Raw genomic sequence first — 23,418 nt, 5'->3', positions numbered from 1 at the left:
TGTGCTCCACGCAGCAGGCGCTGGGCCCTTTGTTCAATTGCAGGACCTCCCGCTTCCTCCCTAAGGCCACTTTTCCTCACACCTCCGCGCTGTTTGGCAGCAGGTGGTTTGCTGGTCTTTGTCCCTTAGCGCAGACACTCAGTTCAATTCAATTCCTTTTATTACAGTCAACAGACCAATAAAACATATAAAAACACATAATAAATACTTAAAATCCATGAAATTAAAACAGAGTGTGATTGCATGAGCCTCCTTAAAGTTCTGTGCTAGAAGCAAAGGAAAGCCCTGCCACCCTAACTTGATCTGGTAAGGATTGCGTGATTAAGAAATTTAGCAACTTGTTCGGTGGTGTGCTTGTGTTGAGCCTGTAAAAGGACCGACATAAGGGTCACGGACGATCGTCCAGGTAATCGTTGCGTGAAAGGATGGATTAGGGCTTTTCTTGCCTCCTGATAGAAGCTGCAGTTGAATAATACATGGGAGATAGATTCCACTTCCTCGTTGTTACAGGGGCAGCATCTATCTGATAGTGGGACTTTCCCAAATCTGCCCTCCATTACCCAACTTAAATACAGAGCAGACATGAAGGAAGATGAAACAAAGGAGACGAGGAGAAGGCAGTGGTCTCAACAGGGAAGAGGATCTTTCTTCAAGGGTTTCCTGAGTTGCCCTAGGGTGGGTCCCATGTCCCTACCTGTGCCTGTCCTGTCCCATCCTCAGTTATCCCTTCCTTTGTCCGAACTCATGACATCTCATAAGAGAAGGAATGGCATAGCTTAGACACCAGGAGAGTCTTGGAGATTTTCTTGACTGCTTTCAGCCCTTCAGACGGGAGTCTTTCCTTTCATCACTCGTAGGGCAGCTTAGAGGTAGGACCATAGCAGTGCTTCAAAGACCTCCGTCTCACAGTGGATTAAGACATGTAAGCCATAGACCAGGAAAACTTTCTCCCTCTAGGGGTCCTAGCTAACGCCCTCCGAGGAGCACCCACCTTTTGGACCATTTGGTCTGGACCTTCTCCAGAAGAACTGTGAAGGGCAGCAAGTTGGTCTTCCCTTCACATCCTCATTAAGCACTGCAGGCTTTATTTATTTATTCATTCATTTTGCCTCTGCTAAGGAAATCTTAGGGCACAGAGGGCTTCATTGCACTGATCAGCCCAGAGTGAGACCACGGTTCTCCTACCCCTTTTTATCTGTGTGGGGCACTGCTTTCTTATACCCTAGTATTTGGGCTACTGGATGGTGTCAAGTAGAGAGGATGGAGTATTTTCTTTACCTGTGACTTCTCCTACTTGTTCACCAGACAGTGGCCCAGCTCACGCCCTGCAGGGGGACTGGTCTGGATTTGTTGCCCAGGTCTGGGTTAGACCTTATGAAGAAAGGTGTAACAGTAGAAGAAAGGTCTTAGACAGTAGTTTCTGGCCTTGGGGAGAAAGTGAGAAGTGCCTTCTAGTCTGGCCTTTCAGGTTAGTCTTCATTTAAAAACTATCCTGCCTCCTACCGGGCAGAGCAGAGAGCACCACAGTGCCCAGACCAATTTCTGGTGAGCAAGTAGAAGGAGTTTTTTCCTTACCTGTGAACCTTCCCTTTGAAGTAATAGTGCCAATGTTGATCTGCGGGCCTGCATATGAGTAAGAGGCATGTAGGTTGTAGATTTAGTGGCAGAAGAGGCTGCCTGCCTGCCTGTTTGTTTTTAAGCTTGCTCTTGCTTCCTACTAAGGTGGTGATAGAAGCCTGTAAAGGCAACTAGCCATAGTGAAGCAGAACGGTCTAAGGGGGCAGTGCTGCCAAGGAGGCTACTGGGGCAATTTGCCCTGGACTCCTGCAAAGCAAGGCATGCGGTGCTCCAGCTCACGCGCATCCTATTGCACCTGCCCTGACCCATTATTCACCACAGCCCCACAGGAGACGGGTTCTTGTAGCAGGCCAAAGCACAGCCCCAACATCACATCTGCCCCAGGCCCCATAAACCCCATGGGTGGCCCTATCGTGGCGGTGGCGGTGCTGAGATAGTTGGTGGAGAAAATGGGCAGAGAAGAAAAGGGCGTATATGCCTAGGAACTGCAGAGGAATTGCATATTAAGATTGAAATAAGATTGACTGCTGATGGCTTCAAAATGGTTATCTGTAAGGAACTGGACTAGAGTTTGGTGCAGAAGTCTATTTTCTCAGGCATACAGGGCAGCTGTGCCCTATTCTGTCCTTTGTTATCTGTATTTGAGGCTGCTATTACAACATATTTAAAGATATGTACCTGTGTGGATTGTGTTGGTGCTGGAGTAGTTCTAAAGTATATTTATCATTGTTTCTGCCATTGGGGAGAACTGATAGATAAAAGCCCCTATTGGAACTAATTGTGTGTGTTTTTACTCAGCATATCTGAGCCATGTTTGGGCAACATAGAATCATAGAATAGTAGAGTTGGAAGGGGCCTACAAGGCCATCGAGTCCAGCCCCCTGCTCAAGGCAGGAATCCACCCTACAGCATCCCTGACAGATGGTTGTCCAGCTGCCTCTTGAAGGCCTCTAGTGTGGGAGAGCCCACAACCTCCCTAGGTCACTGGTTCCATTGTCGTACTGCTCTAACAGTCAGGAAGTTTTTCCTGATGTCCAGCTGGAATCTGGCTTCCTGTAACTTGAGCCTGTTATTCCATGTCCTGCACTCTGGGAGGATCGAGAAGAGATCCTGGTCCTCCGCTATGTGACAACCTTTCAAGTCCTTGAAGAGTGCTCTCATGTCTCCCCTCAATCTTCTCCTCCAGGCTAAACATGGCCAGTTGTTTAGCCTGCTACTGTTATGCCTAACATTTATTGGTGTTGTACAAAAGCTAAATACTGGCCCTGGCCGGCCAATCTTAAGAACAAAGACAAGAAATAAAAGCAGAGGAGGGTCAATTGGAATAAACTAGGGATGAATAAGGATGTTAAGGAGGCACTTGAAAGTAAAATCAACAACGACACAGTTGTGATAATGCCGAAGACGTGTTTTACTGAGCATATTTTCATTCCACTTTTTCATCTAAACAATACAATAAAGAAACAATTTAAAACAATCAATGAACACATTAAAACCCAATTAAAGACTAAAATGCAAACAGAACAGCAGGTACAAACTAAATCAAAAATTAACCAAATAAATTAAATGCTTGCAAGGATAAATAAGTCTGAAGAAGGTGGTAGAAAACCAGTGCAGAGGGAATCCGATGGATCTCCTGGGGCCGGATCAGCCTTCTTTGTCATTCCTCCCAAACATGCCTCTGACCAAGGTGGCAGACGAAAAAGAGATTAAAAATAGCACTTGGCATTTACGTAGCACAGGGTTTTCCAGAACACTTTAGCTGCATTATTCTCATCTTAGTCAATGAGCTAGTTCAGTATGCTCATACAGTATCTGTGGGGCTGGGGTGGAGAGGTAGTGGCATAATGGCCATCCCAGAGTGCAGGACACGGAATAACGGGCTCAAGTTACAGGAAGCCAGATTCCGGCTGGACATCAGGAAAAACCTCCTGGCTGTTAGAGCGGTACGACAATGGAACCAATGACCTAGGGAGGTTGTGGGCTCTCCCACACTGGAGGCATTCAGGAGGCAGATAGACAGCCATCTGTCAGGGATGCTTTAAGGTGAATTCCTGCGTTGAGCAGGGGGTTGGACTCGATGGCCTTGTAGGTCCCTTCCAACTCTACGATTCTGTGATTCTTTGATATTGACTGCAGGCTTCCTGGTTCATGCCCTTAGCTACCACCTCTCACACGCTTCTGCTCCCCCTCTCCTCCCTCTCTGGATAGAGTGCAGTGATGCAGCAGCCTCCTGTTTCCCCCATAGGCAAGTAGAAAGCTGCCAGCCTCCCACTGCATCTGGTCTTGGACCAAGGCACCTCCTAACTCTGTTTTGTATGCTTCTGTACAGACACTCTTCTTATTGACTATCAATTCACGTTCAGTCTCTCACAAGAAGATGATCGCTATTATACAGCAATCAATTTCGTAGCAACGCCCGAAGAGGTTAGTAAATTCTCTCAACTGCACTTCCCGTTGGTTATTAAAATGTTTTGGCTCTCTGCGGTCAGTGAAGTCCGTGTATTCTGTGCGGTGATGGACTTTTTCTTGGCACGCCGTGTGCTCCTTATACTGCCAGCCCTGCGGCAGAGGGTGCTGTTATCCTGATTCTGCTGATGTGAAACTCAGGCTGAGAAATATGGGCCACCCCAAGGCAACTAGAGAGGAACACCTTCTTCATGCAATTTGTAATAAGCTGGAGGAATTTGTTGCCATATTGCATTGTGTGATAATCACTTGCGATAAATAACTTACAAAACAGGATAGTTATGCTGAAAACTAACTTATCGTAAGAATTAGACGGAGAATTTTTACTAGGGCTGTGCAAGCCTCAGTCCTCGGATTCGGAAATCCGAATCACGGAGGCCATATGGCGGATCCGCCATTTCCTTGCACAGTCCTAGGCCCCCATACAGCCAGGGCTGGTGCCAGGCTTTTTTGCACCCTAGGCAAGGTGACCTGCTTTCACCCCCTCCCACCCCACCATATCCCCCACCACCCCAGATAGGCGTAGACAGGTTACTTACTTGTCCCTCTCCCATAGTCCTCCTGGCTTGGCGGGACGCTGCAGTGGGGTGGGCGGGCAGGCAGCTCCACTTCCATCCATTCCCCCCTCCCCCAGCTTGGCTTTGGCTGGGAGCGCTCAGCCGAAACCAAGCCGGGAAGCTGCAGGAGGGCAGTCAGATGGCTCCACGTTCTGACTTCCGGCATGCGCCGGAAGTCAGAACGTGGAGCTGTTCCTCCCCCCCCCCCCCAGCGCCCCGGCTTGGCTTTGGCTGGGAGCACCCAGCCGGGAAGCTGGGGGAGGGCGGTCAGACGGCTCCACGTTCTGTCGTCCGGCACGCGCTGGAAGTCAGAACGTGGAGCTGTTCCTCCACCCCCCCCCCCAGCGCCCCGGCTTGGCTTTGGCTGGGAGCACCCAGCCGGGAAGCTGGGGGAGGGCGGTCAGACGGCTCCACGTTCTGTCATCCGGCGCGTGCTGGAAGTCAGAACGTGGAGCTGTTCCTCGCCCCCTCCCCCAGCGCCCCGGCTTGGCTTTGGCTGGGAGCACCCAGCCGGGAAGCTGGGGGAGGGCGGTCAGACGGCTCCACGTTCTGTCATCCGGCGCGCGCCGGAAGTCAGAACGTGGAGCTGTTCCTCCCCCCCCCCCCCAGCGCCCCGGCTTGGCTTTGGCTGGGAGTGCCCAGCCGGGAAGCTGGGGGAGGGCGGTCAGACGGCTCCACGTTCTGACGTCCGGCGCGCGCCGGAAGTCAGAACGTGGAGCTGCCTGCCCCCTCCCCCCAGTGTTCCGAGTTGGCTTCGGCTGCTGGGCGGATGCCCAGCTGAAGCCAAGCCAGGGACGCTGGGGCGGGGTGGGGGCGGAAGGCTTCGGAACGGCACGCCCGGAAGCTGCCCTCACTTGGCCAGAGCGGCTCTGGGAGTGGGAGGGCGACTTCTGGGCGCGCCGTTCAGCATCCCCTTACCACTGTGGCGCTCTAGGCGGCTGCCTAACTGGCCTCTATGGAAGTGCCGGCCCTGCATATAGCCTACAACTCCCAGCATGCAGCATCCACCTCCGTGAGATGGCCAGCTTCTCCGCGAGATTGGCCGCTGCTGGCGATCTTGTGGAGAAGCCGGTGATGGCATGGAGAGGGAGGCTGAAGGAGGCTGATCTCACTGGCAGTGGGCGATGGGGTGGAGGAGCGTTTTATTGCTTGGCCTGCTGCTGCTGCTGCTGCTCAGATTGAGCATTCTCCTTTACAGACCAGGCTGAGGTAGTACCTGAGGCTGTTATGAAAACACCCCTGGGCGTGAGCACTCAAAGAATGGGTGCAAGCGTAAGCTAATACAGGCTTTTCTGCTTTCTTTTTATCCTTGGTTTTGCCTTCCATTCTTACTCCTGACTAAAAAAGTGTCCCGTGCAGCTCAAAATGTTTCTATTTCGCGAACACACTCGGTCTGGGACAGTAAAACTGTAGAATCCTGGATCCCGTGTCCCCACTTCACAAAGCGAAAACTCAGCAAACCAAAACCAACTAGTGTTACGTGAATGAATATGGCATCAGTAAGTCTGAATTTAGGGTACAGATCTTGCTCAAGCTATGCTGACAAAGTTTTAATGGAAGCTGCTCAGTGTTGGAGCCATTAATCACTCATCCTTTCCCCCCCTGAACTCAGCAAAACAGAGACTTGGACATGTTTATCAACGCTTCTAAAAACTTCAACCTCAACATCACTTGGTCAACGAGTTTTGCAGGTGAGAGCAATCCTCCCCGCCCCTGAATATTTATTTATTTATTTATTTATTTATTTATTTATTTCATTTTTATACTACCCAATAGCCGAAGCTCTTTGGGCGGTTCACCCAGACTCTGAACTAGAAATGCCTACAAAGTAGTGGTGGTATATTTATTTTATTTATTAAAACGTTTGTATCCAGCCCTATATCATTGGGATCTCATAGTTAAGCTCAGCAGCTGAATATTCGAACAGTCCTGCTGAATCGGAGGCCGGTCCTCGTTCCTGACAGCCGCTCCCTGATTTCTGCCTCTCTGTCCCTTCCTCCATCTTCCCTTTATTCCTAGGCCATATGAATGTTTATCCCAGACAATTCCTCCTTAAGCCCTTCTCTCCTCTGCTTCCTGCTCCCTCTCCCCATCTGTCTTTCCTTCTTTTGGGTTCTGGCTCTCCAGTCTGCTGCTTCCCTCTTTTCTTCTCCGTCCACCTGGACTTTCTGTCCCAGAGCGTCCTAGTGTTCACCTCAGCTGTCTTTCTCACCCAGTTGGCCCACTAGTTGTAGCACTTCTGTGACCTCACAGCAGCTCAGCCACGGACAAGAGGAGGCTCGTAGGTGGCAGCCAGGTCCTGTTTATAGCCTCTTTATATGCAGACGCTGTATAGGTGGCTTATGGATTTAATAGGTCGCTGTGCGGTCCAGTAGGGTATATTGTGGCATAATTTCCATATTGTTGTGCAAAGGTGGTCTGGGAAACAAAGCAGGACACGATCTCTCTGATTTCCACATCTTGAACGGTTGCGTCGGCTGCTGAAACGTTAACTGAAATTTTCACTGATAGCAGCAGTGAAACCGAACTCAGCGTTGCCGTGTTTAAATGGCACCATTTAATTTTATTATCAACGAGCGTTGCTGTATAATTAAGAGAATAAGAGTACTCTTTGAAATAGCTCGGAGGATTTGCATGAAAAACAGACTGTTCGTTTTATTACGTCTTGCCTTTCCTCCCAAGTAGCTCAGAGGGGTGTATGTGGTTTTCCCCCTCCATTTTGTCCTTGCAACAACCCACTGTGGTAGATTAGTTTGAGAGGATTCGATGGGCCCAAGGTCACGCTGTAAGCTTCATGGCTGGCTGTGATTTGAATCTGCATTTCCCCAGGCCCAGCCTGGGAATCTTACCTTCAGCACCATACTGATGTTCCCTTGTTTTTTTTTTTTCCTTTTAAAATGGCCAAACAGCTGGTACTCAGGCAGGGGAGGAGATTCCAGTGGTATCAAAGAGCCAGATCAAGGAGTATAAGGACAGCTTCTCCAATGAGAAATTTGACTTCCGCAACAATCCCAACATCACCTTCTTTGTCTACGTCAGCAACTTCACCTGGCCAATAAAAATACAGGTAAGAGGCTCTCCAATTTGTCTGGACTAGACCCTTTTCATTCTTTTTCTTGCTGGGCACCTCGTCCCTGATCATGCTATGTTTTGTGATTACATTTGTTTAGCGCTGATGTGTAAACAAACGTTTACGTTATACACTGTAGGTTTGATCCAGACAGTTACACTTAACCCACTGCAATCAATTGGACTTAAGTTAGTCATGACTAACTTAAATCCCATTGATTTCAGTGGTCTTCTCTCAGCATGATGGAAGTCTGGATCCAGCCCTGTGCGTATTTGTATGACAGCAGCCATGCCCTAATATCATCATGATATTTTTAAACTTATTTCTAGCATTCTTCAGTTCATTTCATGCATCCGATAGAGAAAATTATTGCTGTCTGTGGAGGCTCCTGGGCAAATAAACAATAGGTTTTAAGGAGCCACGGGACTTCTTTCATTCTTACAGTTAAGCTTGTGGTCATTTGCGTGGTGCTGGTGGAAAGTCTCCAGCATCATATGATGTAGATATGACAGCATAGTACACGTCGAAAGATACCTGAAGGATGTACCATCAAACACTTACATTAACAGCGGCTGCTTCATCTCCTGGCTGTGATGCTGTCGTGTCTATCAGTCGCTCGTGCTTTCAATGGGAGGAGAAATGAGGAAACTTTCTAAGTGATCCACAAAGCTTTATTTCAAGCAACAAACGTCTCTTTAACCTGTATAAAGGCCACCGCTGTGAAACGACCCCCAAGGCAAAACTATGCAAACGAAGCAAGACAATTCTCCGTTCAAAAAGAAAAGAAATAGCGTTCAAAAAGAAAAGAAATAGCGTCTCAAAGGTCCATAACTTCAAAGCGACTGGTGCGGTGGTAGTTTCTGGCGTAATCTCTGCGACTTTCTCACGGTCTCTGTCCGCGCTGAGCGTTTTAGCTTCCGGTGGACCCTAGCATCCGTTAGCGCGTCGGAATGCTCACCCCCGGAAGCTCTCTCCCTTTCCACTGAGCTTGTAGGATTTGGCCTTGAAGAGATGAGCTCTGGAGGGGGGCGACTGCCAGCTGAGGCCTCTCCTGTGAGAGCTTCCTCCCCCACCGGCACTGGCGCTGCGTCTTCTAGTTCTGAATCTGATTCTGATTGATTACCTGAAACACCTTCTCCCGACACGGGGCAGTAGGGTTAGACATGACAAATGTCATCATTTGGGGCAAGGCTGAGTCTCTTGGTTGCTTAGACCAGGAGCAAGCCTGACCGAGAATCTTATTATTGTTGAGTCTTCCTTGCTGAGTAGGCTAATCTCACTGCTGTTCCCTCCTTTGGCCAGAGCTGGATAGTGGAGCACTGGCTGAATCCCTTAGGGCCAGCACCTGTTGTGGGCTTGAGTCTGTACAAAGCCAGGCAAACTGTACAAGTAGCTTTGCACATCCTGTATCTCCCCCACTTCCACTCGCCAAATGGTCCTTTGTCCCATTTGTGAAGCTGCTTTAGGAATTGGGGGATTGTGAAAACCGACTTGCATCATCTCTTTTCAGTAATGCAATAAGTGTGGTGGAGGACTGCTGTTTGATAAATAGCAGAAGTAGATGCCCAGTCTTGGTTCTACATAAAGGAAGTTCTTTGGATCCTGACAGCACTGGTAATGTAGTACCGTATTTCTTCGATTGTAAGACACCATCGATTGTAAGACGCACACTAATTTCAGTACCACCAACAGAAAAAAAGCTTTGATTCTAAGAATAATAATCGCACCCGCGATTCTAAGACGCACCCCGTTTTTAGAGATGTTTATATGGGGGAAAAAGTGTGTCTTAGAATCGAAGAAATACAGTAGAAACAACAGTCTTGTGGCGCCTTAAAGGTTAACAAGCTTATTATGGCAGAAGCTTTCATGGATTAGAGTCCACTTCATCAAATGCATGAAGTGTTCTCCTCAATTGACAGATGGGCGCGTGCATACGCACATACACAGCAAAACGTGTTAACAGGGAGTCATTTGGTCAGGAAATCTGAAAAGTACAGGCTGTGACAATTCAATTAAACATTAAATGTATGCAAAACAACCATCGTGACCATTCACAACACTAATAATTGGTGATAATGCAGCCATCCTAGCATTGCTGAGTTAACGAATGCTTCTAGTGGGCAGAAAACCTTTGTTTGTATTCAAGCCCGTACAGATAGAATCAAACCTTGCTAAGCCTTAATTCAGCTGTTTCACTCTGGAGTCTCCCTTTAACGTTGTGTTTCGATAAACAGCAACTTTCATGGCAGCTGTAGAGTGTCCTGAAAGGCTAACTGAAAGACTGAAACATTATCCCACTGGCTTCATTTCTGATACCGTATTTGTGCCCCTTAATTTTTTTTGCATTGGGTTCTACACCATGCTGCTAGAAGCCAATGGTTCGGAAGCACCAGGGCGTTTTCTTTGCATTGGGTTCTACACCGTGCCGCTAGAAGCCTATGGTTCCGAAGCACCAGGGCGTTTTTTTGCATTGAGTTCTACACCGTGCCGCTAGAAGCCTATGGTTCCGAAGCACCAGGGTGTTTTTCTCTTCGCTTTCTATCTTAATTTTGTGTGTCTGTCTCACACAACTTTCTCCTGAATTTTGTGTAGTGTTTGAGGGGTCCTTCACAGGCTGCCGTGGGGGGATATCAGCTGGTAGAGTTTGAGGGGTCCTTCACAGGCTGCCTAGTGGGGATATCAGCTGGTAGAGTTTGAGGGGTCCTTCACAGGCTGCCTAGTGGGGATATCAGCTGATAGAGTTTGAGGGGTCCTTCACAGGCTGCCTAGTGGGGATATCAGCTGGTAGAGTTTGAGGGGTCCTTCACAGGCTGCCTAGTGGGGATATCAGCTGATAGAGTTTGAGGGGTCCTTCACAGGCTGCCTAGTGGGGATATCAGCTGATAGAGTTTGAGGGGTCCTTCACAGGCTGCCTAGTGGGGATATCAGCTGGTAGAGTTTGAGGGGTCCTTCACAGGCTGCCTAGTGGGGATATCAGCTGGTAGAGTTTGAGGGGTCCTTCACAGGCTGCCTAGTGGGGATATCAGCTGATAGAGTTTGAGGGGTCCTTCACAGGCTGCCGTGGGGGGATATCAGAGGGTCTTTTTATTTTATTTCAACATTTATATACCACCCATTTCAATGATTTCAAAGCAATTTACAAAACTTACGCCAGTTTTAGAAGAGTCAGTTCAAAGTTCCAGAGTGGTGTGTTGAAGACGGTTGGCAAAGATTTCTCATTTTGTCCGTGCCAGAGAATAAGATTCAGAGAGGGCCCGACATTGTAGGTAGGGCCTTGTCAATTAGGGCCGTGTCGCTCATTTAGAGAGCCGCTGAGGCAGCAAAGCCCTTCTGGGAGCTGTTGCAGTATGGTGATCAGAGTGGGATTCAGAGGACTTTGGCTTTAAGTTTCATCTTTTCCTGGGACTCATTATATGGTCTTGGGCTGGTTGAAGGGTCATTGAGGAGTCTTAGCGTCAGGTTCCCGAGTGAAATGCAAAGAATAGTATCTTGCCACACAAAGTTCTTGTGAGGACAAACACAGTCAGTGTAGTAAATCTCTATGCCAGTTAAAAGGGTGACATGGAGGATGGTGAAGTAAACTCCTTTCAGGGCTAGGTTACACATGGTGCCTGGAAGCTTGTCAGTGTTTTTTTTTAAAATTTAATACAAGATAATGTGGGAGCGGGGGAGCCCCTTATTTTCATTGGGACTGTAATGCACAGGGAGGGGAGGTTTAATTATTCCCTCCCCATCCATGAATGTAAAAAAAAATTGCCACTTCCAACACACTTCAAGAAGGATGCAGACAAGCTGGAGCGTGTTCAGAGGAGGGCAACCAGGATGATCAGGGGTCTGGAAACAAAGCCCTATGAAGAGAGACTGAAAGAACTGGGCACGTTTAGCCTGGAGAAGAGAAGATTGAAGGGAGACATGATTAGGGTGACCATATGGAAAGGAGGACAGGGCTCCTGTATCTTTAACAGTTGTATTGAAAAGGGAATTTCAGCAGGTGTCTTTTGTATATATGGAGAACCTGGTGGAATTCCCTCTTCATCACAATAGTTAAAGCTGCAGGTGCCCTGCCCTCTTTTAAATCTGGTCACTCTAGTATAGCTCCTGCAGCTTTAACTGTTGTGATAAAGAGGAAATTTCACCAGGTTCCCCATATATACAAATGACACCTGCTGAAATTCCCTTTTCTATGCAACTATTAAAGATATAGGAGCCCTGTCCTCCTTTTCATATGGTCACCCTAGACATGATAACACTTTTCAAATACTTGAAAAGTTGTCACACAGAGGAGGGCCAGGATCTCTATTCGATCCTCCCAGAGTGCAGGACACGGAATAATGAGTTATACGAAGCCAGATTCTGGCTGGACATCAGGAAAAACTTCCTGATGATTAGAGCAGTACAACAATGAAACCAGTTACCTAGGGAGGTGGTGGGCTCTCCCATACTTGAGGTCTTCAAGAAGCAGCTGGACAGGCATCTTTCAGGGATGCTTTAGGGTGGATTCCTGCATTGAGCAGGGGGTTGGACTCGATGGCCTTATAGGCCCCTTCCAACTCTACTATTCTATGATTCTATTTGCCTTAAGGGGGGAAAGGATCCAAGTGGCCCTAATAGCAGCTTTTCTTCTTTTTTTAAGGCTAGTAACAGTGCTGGGTGGGGGATAAGTTTCGTCAGGATCATGGCCGGGAAGGAAAGGTTAAACTTGCCCAACCTGTGTGCTGCGGTTCTGATTAAAATCAGGCTGAAACACCTGTTGAAATAAAAGTAAAACCCCTGCACATGTTTCCAGGTGTGAAGCATTTCGCATCGTTGTCCTCAGCACAGAACTGGAATAAAACGACTTGTCCAGTGTAATTGCTTTTGTTTTGCTGTTTACCCATTCTCAGTCATTTGCCTTTTCTCTAATTTCAGCCTGAAGCTAGTGTTTTATTTTCTTAATTTGGGCAGCCTAAGTAACGTGCTGGTGCTTTTCTCTTCATTTGTTTGTCTACATTCAAGTCTGACTTTTAAACTCTTGGGGAAAAAGTCGCCCGTTGCAAGAATCCTATGGAGATGTTAATACCTTAAAAGTGTATGCTGGTGTTCCCGAGAAGTTCTTGATTCAAGAGTGCCTTGTGCTCCTAGCTGTCCTGCCCTTTTCCTGGTTTCCTTTAGGAAGTTCCCAGTGTATAAATGCTCTTTTGTACGATTGATAGCTGTGCCTTTGCCAGTGTTGAGTTCTTCTCCCCCCCCCCCCCCCCGGCTTCAAAACTTTGCTCCACCTCTCTTCAAAACCACATCAGTTGGTTTTAAAAGTATATTGGTGTAGGGTGTCTCTCCCCGCTTCCTTCGTTTAAACGATCTTTCTAAAAAGCTCTCTAAAATTCACAGTTGGCCAAATGTAGATCATCGTTTTAAAAACAACAACTGAAGGTAATGTCAGTTTTACGGGGTTGGTTCGGTTTGGGTAACTCTGGCTTGTGACAGCCACGTTGCGAAGTCTGCTTTAGTCAGCTTTCTTTGGGGAAGACAGGTAAGTTCTTCTTGTAGACGGATTACAATCTGGTTCTGCAAAATTACTGCTGTTCGTAAGGAGTTCATGTCTGATATAGAAATTAATCAAGCCTGCAATAGTTCTGTCTCATTTACTGGTTTAATTCTAATCTTTTCTGTTTGGAAAGTATTGTGTGGAATGAGCTTTTCTAAAAATAGAACTGGCAGGTTCATCTTCTGAACGCTGTCAAGCCAAGATAGGTGTCGATATCCAGGAAAACAGTAACTGAGAATACCAGGGGTGACGTTTCATACCTAAGGTTCTTCAAAGTGTTTTTACTGTCCGTTTGGACAATGGTGAGAGTTGTTACAGGATAGCGATCTCAGGGATTTAAGCTCGGCGGCTTTAGGAGCCTTTAAACTGAGTAAAAAGGCTCCATTGTAGATACTAGCAGTGGAATTTCACAGATGGCTTTTTAGTTCATACACGCAAAGCCCCTCCTTCCTTCCCTCCTCTCCACCTTGGCTCATTCTCTTCTCTCTCTCTCCCCCCCCCCCTCAACTGAAGTGCTGTATTTGACAAGCTAGGAATTGGGAGACACCTCCAATCTGCTTTGATTGTGTCCGTGTCTGGCCCCCAAAGAGAGGGGCAGGAGGGGGCGCTGGGCCACCGGCTCTCCTGGGGTCTTGCTCAGTGGTGGCCAGGAGTGCATTTGCGCAGTTAAAACTAGTGCGCCAGCTGCACCCATTCCTAGAGATGTCGGACTTGGCCACGGTGACACATGCCTTTGTTACATCCCAATTGGATTACTGTAACACACTCTACGTGGGGCTGCCTTTAAAGAGTGTTCGGAAACTCCAGCTGGTTCAAAGAGCTGCAGCCAGATTGCTGACCGGGGCTGGTTACAGGGAGCAGACAACTCCCCTGTTAAAACAGCTCCACTGGCTTCCAGTCTGTTTCCAGGCACAATTCAAAGTGCTGGTTATGACCTATAAAGCTCTATATGGTTCGGGTCCAGGTTATTTGAAAGAACGTATGATCCCTTACAAGCCTGCCCGTGTTCTAAGACCTTCAGGGGAAACCCTTCTCCCAGTCCCCACAACGTCACAGGCACGCCTGGTGGGAACGCAGGAGAGGGCCTTCTCGGTGGCTGCTCCAGTACTCTGGAACTCTCTTCCCCGGGAAGCTAGACTGATGTGCTTTAGGAGGCAGGCAAAGTCTTTTCTGTTCTGGCTGGCCTTTGGTGAATGAACTGGACTTCCGTCTGTGTCAAGGACTTTTTAAAATTGTCATTTTAAACATTTTAATATTGGAATATGTTTAATATACTCTTAACTTTTGTATATCTCTATTTATAGGTTTTTAATGTATGTGTTTTAAATTTTGTGATGCTGCCTTGAGGCCCAGCATTGGGCAAAAGGTGGGATATAAATATAATAATAATATTATAATGTGTCACCAATTTACATACCAGTGTTTGACTCTCTTCCCCTCCTTGTGAGTTAGTCATCCTGTGGAGTTGTGTTTGACTTAATATAGCACAAATAGCTAACTCCACATAGAGTTCATTTGAAAGCCCTGTCAATTGTTGACTGAATAATTCCCAGGGGTAAACTTGCATTACAGGTCACACTGTAGTGCTGGTGCTTATAATCTCTCACGTGCTTTTGGCACATGATGCAAGTTGAGTCACATTCCCCTTAGCCATTAACCTGGAGATGCAAATATTAATCTATTTGGACTGGCTTGTTGGACTGGTTTGGGTGTTCAGAGGACCCAGAATCATTTGCCCCCGTCTAAAGGAGGACAAAATAAACGCAACAATCATGAGAGAAACTAGTAGCACATCTACAGCATAGCAACAGAAACAACACATTTTGTATGCGCAAACGCCTAGGAATGCAAATCGCCTACGTCACTTGCTGCCATCAGTGGATCTTTGGAGAAGGTAATGAATATGTGAAGTGTCTTTCAAGATTGGTTTTATTTTTCAAATAGGATTGTGATTTGGCCTTAAGGAATTAGGGTCATGCCAAAATGGGGTTGGAGAGTGGAGCACAGGAGTCCATTTAGTTCTGGACTAGATGGACCCTTGTTCTGATCCAGTAAGGCTCTTCTTATGTTCTTAAGGAGCAGATCTGGAGATGGGCTTGTCAAAAACTTAGTCTCAGGGTCTGTTCTGAAGGCACGTGATTCCACCGCCTTGGTGAAGCCAAGTAAGTCTGGCTGTTCCTGCGTAGCAGTTCATCCGGAAGCCCCAAGAGTACCACTCAAGACAGAAAAACCAAGGGTAGTTGGTGTAACCCCTGTATCTCTTAGTACCAGATGCTGGGGGAAGGCAAGAAGCAGCGAGGGAAGGCTGTTGTTTCTATGCCTTGCTTGTGGGCTTTCCAGAAATACCCTGCTGGTGACAGAGGCCAATGAGAGCATCAGATGGGCTGTTGCTTTACTGAAGCTAAGCAGGTCAGCAATCTGGATGGAAGACCACAGGGAGATCCATGTATGAGCAGCAGACACAGTATTATATGTTTTTTCAAACTGTGCCTGGCCGCTGTTTGAAACAGGATGATGGATGAAATGGGTGCTTTGCCTGATCTTGCCTTCATTACAAAGTGTCCTGCCATTTTTTTTCTTTGACCCAGTAGAAGGCAGCTCCAAAGAGGACCTTTATCTTCTTTGCTGCCAAAGTGTCGAACATCTTCACATGTCTCTCAAAGGACCTGAACCAGGACTTTGGGAAGCCATGAGTTTGCCTTCTCTTGGGCAGCACTGAGAAGGTTGTGGCTGGCTTCTATCCTAGCCTTCAATCCCTGCTTTTGAGAATCTGGGTAGGAGTGCTTGGACATTGACCGCTATTTCTCATTTATTTGCCTTAAGCTTCTAAACCTCCTTCCCCTGCTCCTTGAAAAGTGGCTAATATGATATGCAAACTCTTCAGAAAACTATAGAAAAGCATCATGCTATAAAAAGATTAAAACCCTCAGAATTAGGTGTGAAACCGTTGCAGCACTATCCAGGTATTACAATAGTAAGATATTAGGACAATAGGCCAGAAGCTACCAAAAACAAACTACCCATCCAAGCCTGCAGTGAAGAACCATCAATCAAAAAGACAATGAAAATCCATCAGGAGCCTGTCGGAATATAAATGTCTTCACTTATCACACTGAAAGCTGGAAAGTGACCCAGATCAGCACGTATCCTGGTTGGGAATTCCAGAATTGCAGTGTCAGCAGGGAAAATACCCTCTGTATGTGCTCCATAGATTTCACCTCCAGGTGAAATCAAAGCTGGAACAAGACCTCATCAACGGCTCTTAATGAACAGAGTATAATACAGGATCCTGCAGAGGATCTAACGGAGCAGCACTGAGGGACCTGTGTGTGCAACTGGTTTGCCCTCCCTCTAGAAGGAGGAGAGTCAAAGAATCAAGAGCAGCTTGCTTGGGGAAAACACATGTTGTTTGTTGTTTATTCGTTCAGTCGCTTCCGACTCTTCGTGACTTCATGGACCAGCCCACGCCAGAGCTTTCTGTCGGCCGTTGCCACCCCTGGCTCCCCCAAGGTCAAGTCTGTCACTTTCAGAATATCCTCCATCCATCTTGCCCTTGGTCAGCCCCTCTTCCTTTTGCCTTCCACTTTCCCTAGCATCAGCCTCTTCTCCAGGGTATCCTGTCTTCTCATTATGTGGCCAAAGTACTTCAGTTTTGCCTTTAATACCATTCCCTCAAGTGAGCAGTCTGGCTTTATTTCCTGGAGTATGGACTGGTTTGATCTTCTTGCAGTCCACGGCACTCTCAGGATTTTCCTCCAACACCACAGTTCAAAAGCATCTATCTTCCTTCGCTCAGCTTTCCCTATGGTCCACCTCTCGCAGCCATAGGTTACTACGGGGAATACCATTGCTTTAACTAGGCGAACCTTTGTTGTCAGTGTGGTGTCTCTGCTCTTAACTATTTTATCAAGATTTGTCATTGCTCTCCTCCCAAGAAGTAGTACTCCAGAATTGTCCGATTGCTCCTGTTCAGAGATAGAATACTTTTTTCCAGATCATAATAAGCCAATGGCTTGGATTAGTTCTACTCTAAACAGCCGTTGTTGTTGTTGTTGTTGTTGTTGTTGTTATTATTATTATTATTATTATTTGTATCCCGCCTTTTGCCCAATGCTGGGCCTCAAGGCGGCCTTATAAAGTTTAAAACATATATGGGGGGTGGGTGGAAATATAGTTTAAAATACACAACAAAATTATAAGATGTTAACATAGATGGAGGGCCAGATTATTCTCCAAAGGCCTGCTGGAACAAAAAAGTTTTAGCCTGCTTCCGAAAGCCCATCAAGGAGGGAGCCAGCCTAGCTTCCCCGGGAAGAGAGTTCCAGAGCACCAGAGCAGCCACCGAGAAGGCCCTCTCCCATGTTCCCACCAAGTGCGCCTGTGAAGATGGTGGGACTGAAAGAAGGGCTTCTCCAGAAGATCTCAAAGCACAGGCAGGCTCATAAGGGAGAATACGTTCTTTCAAATAACCTGGACCCGGGCTATATAGGGCTTTATAGGTCATAACCAGCACTTTGAATTGTGCCTGGAAACAGACTGGAAGCCAGTGGAGCTGTTTTAACAGGGGAGTTGTCTGCTCCCTGTAACCAGCCCCGGTCCACAATCTGGCTGCAGCTCTTTGAACCAGCTGGAGTTTCCGAACACTCTTCACAGGCAGCCCCACGTAGAGTGCGTTACAGTAATCCAATCGGGATGTAACTAAGGCACGGGTCACCGTGGCCAGGTCCGGCATCTCTAGGAACGGGCGCAGCTGGCGCACTGGCTTTAACTGTGCAAATGCCCTCCTGGCCACCGCCGAAACCTGGGTATCCAGGCTCGGGGCTGAATCCAGAAGTACACCCAAGCTGCGGACCTGCGTCTTCAGGGGGAGTGTAACCCCATCCAACACAAGCTGAATCCCTATTTCCAGTTTCACTAAGAAGGGGAACCCCCACTGAACTGAAAACCTCAAGAAACCATCTTGGTTGCACCCCCTCTCCCAATTATATATGCATAATTCGGGGAAGACTTTGTGGAAAAGACTGGAAAAAATTGTCATCTAAATCAGTGGTTCCCAATTAGCTAAGTACTGCGGACTCCTTGTTTTTCAAATGCCAAGCCATGGACCCCCTACTTTTGAAAAAATTGTCATCTCTATGGTAGTTACCTGTGCGAAGCAATTTTTGGGAGAAAATAAGGGGTAGCCCCTAATAAGCAAAGGATTTTAGGTATACTAAAAAACAGGCCATAAAACTTGTGATATTACCACACAAAAATGACAATGATTTAGTTAGGAATATAAAGACAAATTTAATTTTACTAACGTCTAGTTTACAATTGAACAAATTATGACATGCCTAACAGCTATTAAACCTAAATGTGATGGGAGAAATCATGCCTCTTTTTGTCCCGAACAATCCCTTTCACATCCGGTTCAATATTGCCTACTTTTAATCTCAAATCTGGATCAACATTGAGCCGGTTTCTATGCTTGTTCTTCACATAACAAAATGTTGAAAATGTTTGTTCACAAAGATGGGTGGAACAAAAGGGAACTAGATGTTTCAACGCTTTTTCATCTAACTTCTTATAATCAGGAAAAACCTTCACCCAGAATTGGTCCGGTCTATATTCTTTGAAAAACGATTTCAATGAACCACCACAAGTCACATCAACAAGTGCATCTTGCTCTTCCGCACATAGAGTTGTTAGTTGTACATCGCCACATTCAAAAGGATTCCTTCTCCATGAGTTTTCAGGATTAGGTGCAGGGAAGTAATCTCTGAAGCTAGTGCCTGAATCACGCTGGTGCTCAGTGACGTTATATTTTACTTCTGGTAGGAATTCATCATCAGTGGACTCCAGAAATGAATGGTGAATATGTAAATGGTGCCACGGACCCCCTGGGGTCCGAGGACCACCAATTGGGAACCACTGATCTAAATATTTGTGAGGTGACATCCCCCCCCCCAATTTTTGACTGGTTTCAATGCCTTTCTCTCTGTCCATGACAATGAATGCGTGAAATCGGGTTCAGTAGTGTGCGGACGTGCTGTGTAGTTGATATCCAAATCTCTCCCCCTACCAAACTTAGCCCCAAATCCAATCCACTTCCACAAAGTCTAGGCAAATTTAGGCCTCCAAGCCCTGCTCCGTAGAGGAATCCTTGCTGTTATCACTGATCTGTGTCCAGAGATAACTGAAGAGATCCCCCTGCACACCACTCATGTGAGTGAGGGGCAAGAGAATCTTTACTGTTACCTCTGATCACAGATTGGAGGTAACAGCAGGGATGCAGGTGGCAGGGGATTTAGCCAACCCCATGGGGACGATGCAGGCTGCACATAGCTGGGGACTCACCTGATGTCAGGATCAGGCCTGTTCTCCCTAATGTGGGGGAAGAAGAAGGACCAGAAATTTACCAGCCAACGTAGCAAGCGGGGGAGGAGATTCTCCAAGACTCTTTAGGACTCAAGGATGAATCTTCCCAGGAGCTTATCGGAGAGAATGCAGATGGCTCAGAGACCATCCCCCTGTCACTCCTGGGAACTCAGCCTCTGTCTGAGTGGGGAGGGGACATCGGAGTTAACAGATCCCACAGTCCACTGCAGGCTCAAGTGGTTGGAGTTGAGAGGAAGCGGGAAGCGGTCCGTTAGGGTAGCAGCTCGCAGGAGGCTTCTCCCGAAAGACCCTCCTGAGATAAAGTGCCTGTTAGACTGTAGGAAACAGTCCTGCTTTAGTTGAAGGCAACTGCCTTGCTTTGTTAGGCTTAGAGGATAGCCCCTAGCATTCACACTCCCGTCAGGTGAGAAGAGAGATTTATTTGTTGAGTAAAGCTTTGTGGATTGCGAAGCAGATGTCTTTATTGTCTCTTATCAGTGGGAGGGCTTGGAATCACGACACTTGTGCTGCGCCTTTCCCCATTAGAGAGAATGTGATCCAGTGAAGTGTCCTTGAAATAAGGCAGCTGGAGCACTGCAGCTGCTGCCTCCCTTGGGGTGCATTCCCCCCCCCCCCCGGTTGGGGAAGAACGTGTGCGTGCTTCAGCCAGGGGTTGGATGATGTCAGGGGCATGGCACCCACTCCCTGATGGTGGGTTGTGTGGCTGTGCCCCCTGACATCATCTGACCCACAAAGTGATCAGGGGGTAATTCAGCCCTCCAGCCTTGAAGGTAACGGATAGCACAGAATCAACAGGACGGGTTTTGTGGGGAGGTAGCTGTAGAAGAACGGGCTGTTCTCTGTTCATTGAAAAACTAGTGAAGTGAAAAACGAGGAAGCAGAGCGAGAGACTATGGAAGGGAGAGTGAAGAATATGGATTAGGAGGAACTTGATGGCAGATGGGTGGTGGCAATTCCACATGAGCCATGAGTGTAGGACAAAGGTGATGGCGTTGATACCTGAAAAGGAAGATTGTTCAGATTACACATTACAAAGAGCTTTCTGGTCTAAATGTGCCATAGAATGAGAGGACCTTAGGTGGTTTGGAAACATGTCCCCACCCCACCCCTGTTGGCGTTACCTACTGATATCATTCTGGAAGAATTAGGGATGGATCTGTAGAGAGTTGCTTCATACTGAATAAGACCATTGGTCCCTTAATCTCCATGTGGACAGCACTTACTGGCACTTTGTGCCTTCTGTACGCAAGAGCACGTGCACTACCACTGAGCTGTGGTCCTTTCTCCAGCATCTTCCTGCATGCCCTCGAACTGAGGAAAAATGTTCAGTTCATCCATGCAACAAACTCTCATGTTCAGAACAATCTCTTCGTTGATGTGATTCCATCATTGCAATTGGGATGCAATCTGCCTTCAGGAGTAGTCATAGCTATGAAATTACTGGATGCAGTACATCAGGAAGAAACTGAACAATGTCGGCGGGGGAGAGAAGGAGGAAAACCCTCAGCCTGAGCACCATTCATAATGATCCAGTAATATGTGCCTGTGTGACAACCCAAGAAAGGAGCTGTCTCTCTTGTACAGAAACAATTGAAGCGTCACGGAATGTGCTCACAGCAGAATACTTAAAAGAAGCAGCAGGGAAAGGCCGCAGCACACCGGACCAACATTCAGATGTCAAGTGCACAACTTGGTCGCTGTCAATGCCGCCAATGCCACACTCACAAAAAAGCAGCAGTCAAGGCAGAATGGTTGGGCTAGCATACGCCTGCAGTGCTTATTCTGAGTCATCTCATGCTCAGTCTTAAATCAGAAGGTTAAAAGAGTTCAGCGGGACTTGGACCAAGCAGGGTGTGAAGGTTTTTTTGGACCTCCTCCTCCCATTTGCCTCGGTGCCTGGTGTTCCGGAGTGTACTGCTTCTACATTGTGGTTACCTTTAGCTTTCGTGATATTTACTTATTTATGTATTACATTTCTATACCGCCCAATAGCCGGAGCTCTCTGGGCGGTTCACAAAAATTAAGACCATTCAAAGTATAAAACAACAGTATAAAACCATAATATAAAATACAGTATAAAAGCTCAACCCGATAAAAACAGCCGCAATGCAAAATTACAAATTTAAAACACCGAGTTAAAATTTATTTATAGACTGTTAAAATGCTGGGAGAATAAAAAGGTCTTCACCTGGCATCTAAAGGCATATAATGTAGGTGACTTGTCCTCCATCAGTAGGTCTGTCTGTGGCTCTAAGCCATGACAGCAAACTGGAATCCCTGTGTTCAGAAGCAGTGATAATGAAATGGCTCAAGTATTTGTTTATTGTAAGACATCCAGAGAACTTATTTATTTATTTATTGCATTTCTATACGCCCAATAGAATCATAGAATAGCAGAGTTGGAAGGGGCCTACGAGGCCATCGAGTCCAACCCCCTGCTCAAGGCAGGAATCCACCCTAAAGCATCCCTGACAGATGCTTGTCCAGCTGCCTCTTGAAGGCCTCCAGTGTGGGAGAGCCCACAACCTCCCTAGGTAACTGGTTCCATTGTCGTACTGCTCTAACAGTCAGGAAGTTTTTCCTGATGTCCAGCTGGAATCTGGCTTCCTTTAACTTGAGCCTGTTATTCCGTTATAGCTGAAACTCTCTGGGCGTTTCATAAGGGGTGGCATACAAATGTCACAGATGAGTAAATAAATAAAATCCGGGTTCCAGTGGTTCTTTTTCTCTTTTTCTTTGGACTGAAATGAACTTCACCTCTTGCATTGTGCAGCTCCTAATGTCCTTACCTTCCCCACCCATCAAAAATCATTTATGGGATATTTCTTGAAGTTATTGTTTTATATTTAAATGTAAGTTTTTCTCAAGGAAAAGCAAAATGTACCTTAGGCATCACTTGGAGTGTCACCCTAGTGTGTAATAGCCTTCTAAACAATACCTTCTAAAAACAGCAGGACTAGCTCAGGTAGCTGTAGTTTAGTTCAGTGCGAAGTCCTTAAACTGCTAGACTGTTTAACACCAATAGCCATGCTGGTTGGGGATGATGGGAGTTGTAGCCAATACATCTAGAGAGCACCGAACTGGGTAAGGCTGATTTATTTATTTATTTATTTATTTATTACATTTCTATACCGCCCAATAGCCGAAGCTCTCTGGGCAGTTCACAAAAATTAAAAACTTTCAAAACATAAAACAACAGTATAATACAATATAAAAGCTCAACCAGATAAAAACAGCAGCAATGCAAAATTATAAATTTAAAACACCGAGTTAAAATTTATTTATAAACTGTTAAAATGCTGGGAGAATAAAAAGGTCTTCACCTGGCGTCTAAAAGCATATAACGTAGGTGCCAAGCGAACCTCCTTAGGGAGCTCATTCCACAGCCGGGGTGCCACAGCAGAGAAGGCCCTCCTCCTGGTAGCCACCTGCCTCACTTCCTTTGGCAGGGGCTCGCGGAGAAGGACCCCTGAGGATGACCTTAGGGTCCGGGCAGTGAAGTGACATTGTCTGGGGATTTATCTACTGCTGTTCCTCTGTTTTGCACTCACTGAAAAGAAAAGAAATATGGGATGTTGTACCATTGGAGAAAGGACTCTCTTCCCAACTTCCATTTGCCTCAATGGAAGATACTTGGACAGTGTCCAGAACCATCAATGCTGTCGCTTTCTGTCCCCCCACCCCAGAGGCCAAGGAAATTACTGTAAGTTGCTGTTGAATTTTCCTGTAGAAAGCTAACACCAAACCACTGCAGGACACGTGGAAATGCAGCAGCAAGCTGCCAGTGGGAGCGGACCTTGGAATTGATAGATTATATGATCTGAAGAGTTGTTGAGCAT

General features: G+C 46.8%; 1 protein-coding gene across 1 annotated transcript in view; it reads left to right on the top strand.

Annotated features, from left to right (window-relative positions):
- The window catches only part of ATRN (attractin), a 214,451-nt gene that overhangs the window by 107,663 nt on the left and 83,370 nt on the right, over positions 1–23,418 (top strand). Inside the window, exons 23-25 of the mRNA XM_063136067.1 lie at positions 3,911–4,005; positions 6,217–6,295; positions 7,514–7,671. Coding sequence (XP_062992137.1) covers positions 3,911–4,005; positions 6,217–6,295; positions 7,514–7,671 — 332 coding nt within the window. The remainder of the gene's footprint in view (positions 1–3,910; positions 4,006–6,216; positions 6,296–7,513; positions 7,672–23,418) is intronic.

Source organism: Elgaria multicarinata, chromosome 10 (assembly GCF_023053635.1).
Source record: "Elgaria multicarinata webbii isolate HBS135686 ecotype San Diego chromosome 10, rElgMul1.1.pri, whole genome shotgun sequence".
Lineage (NCBI taxonomy): Eukaryota > Metazoa > Chordata > Lepidosauria > Squamata > Anguidae > Elgaria > Elgaria multicarinata.
Note: the sequence above shows the minus strand (reverse complement) of the source record. Positions and strands in the feature narration are given on the sequence as shown.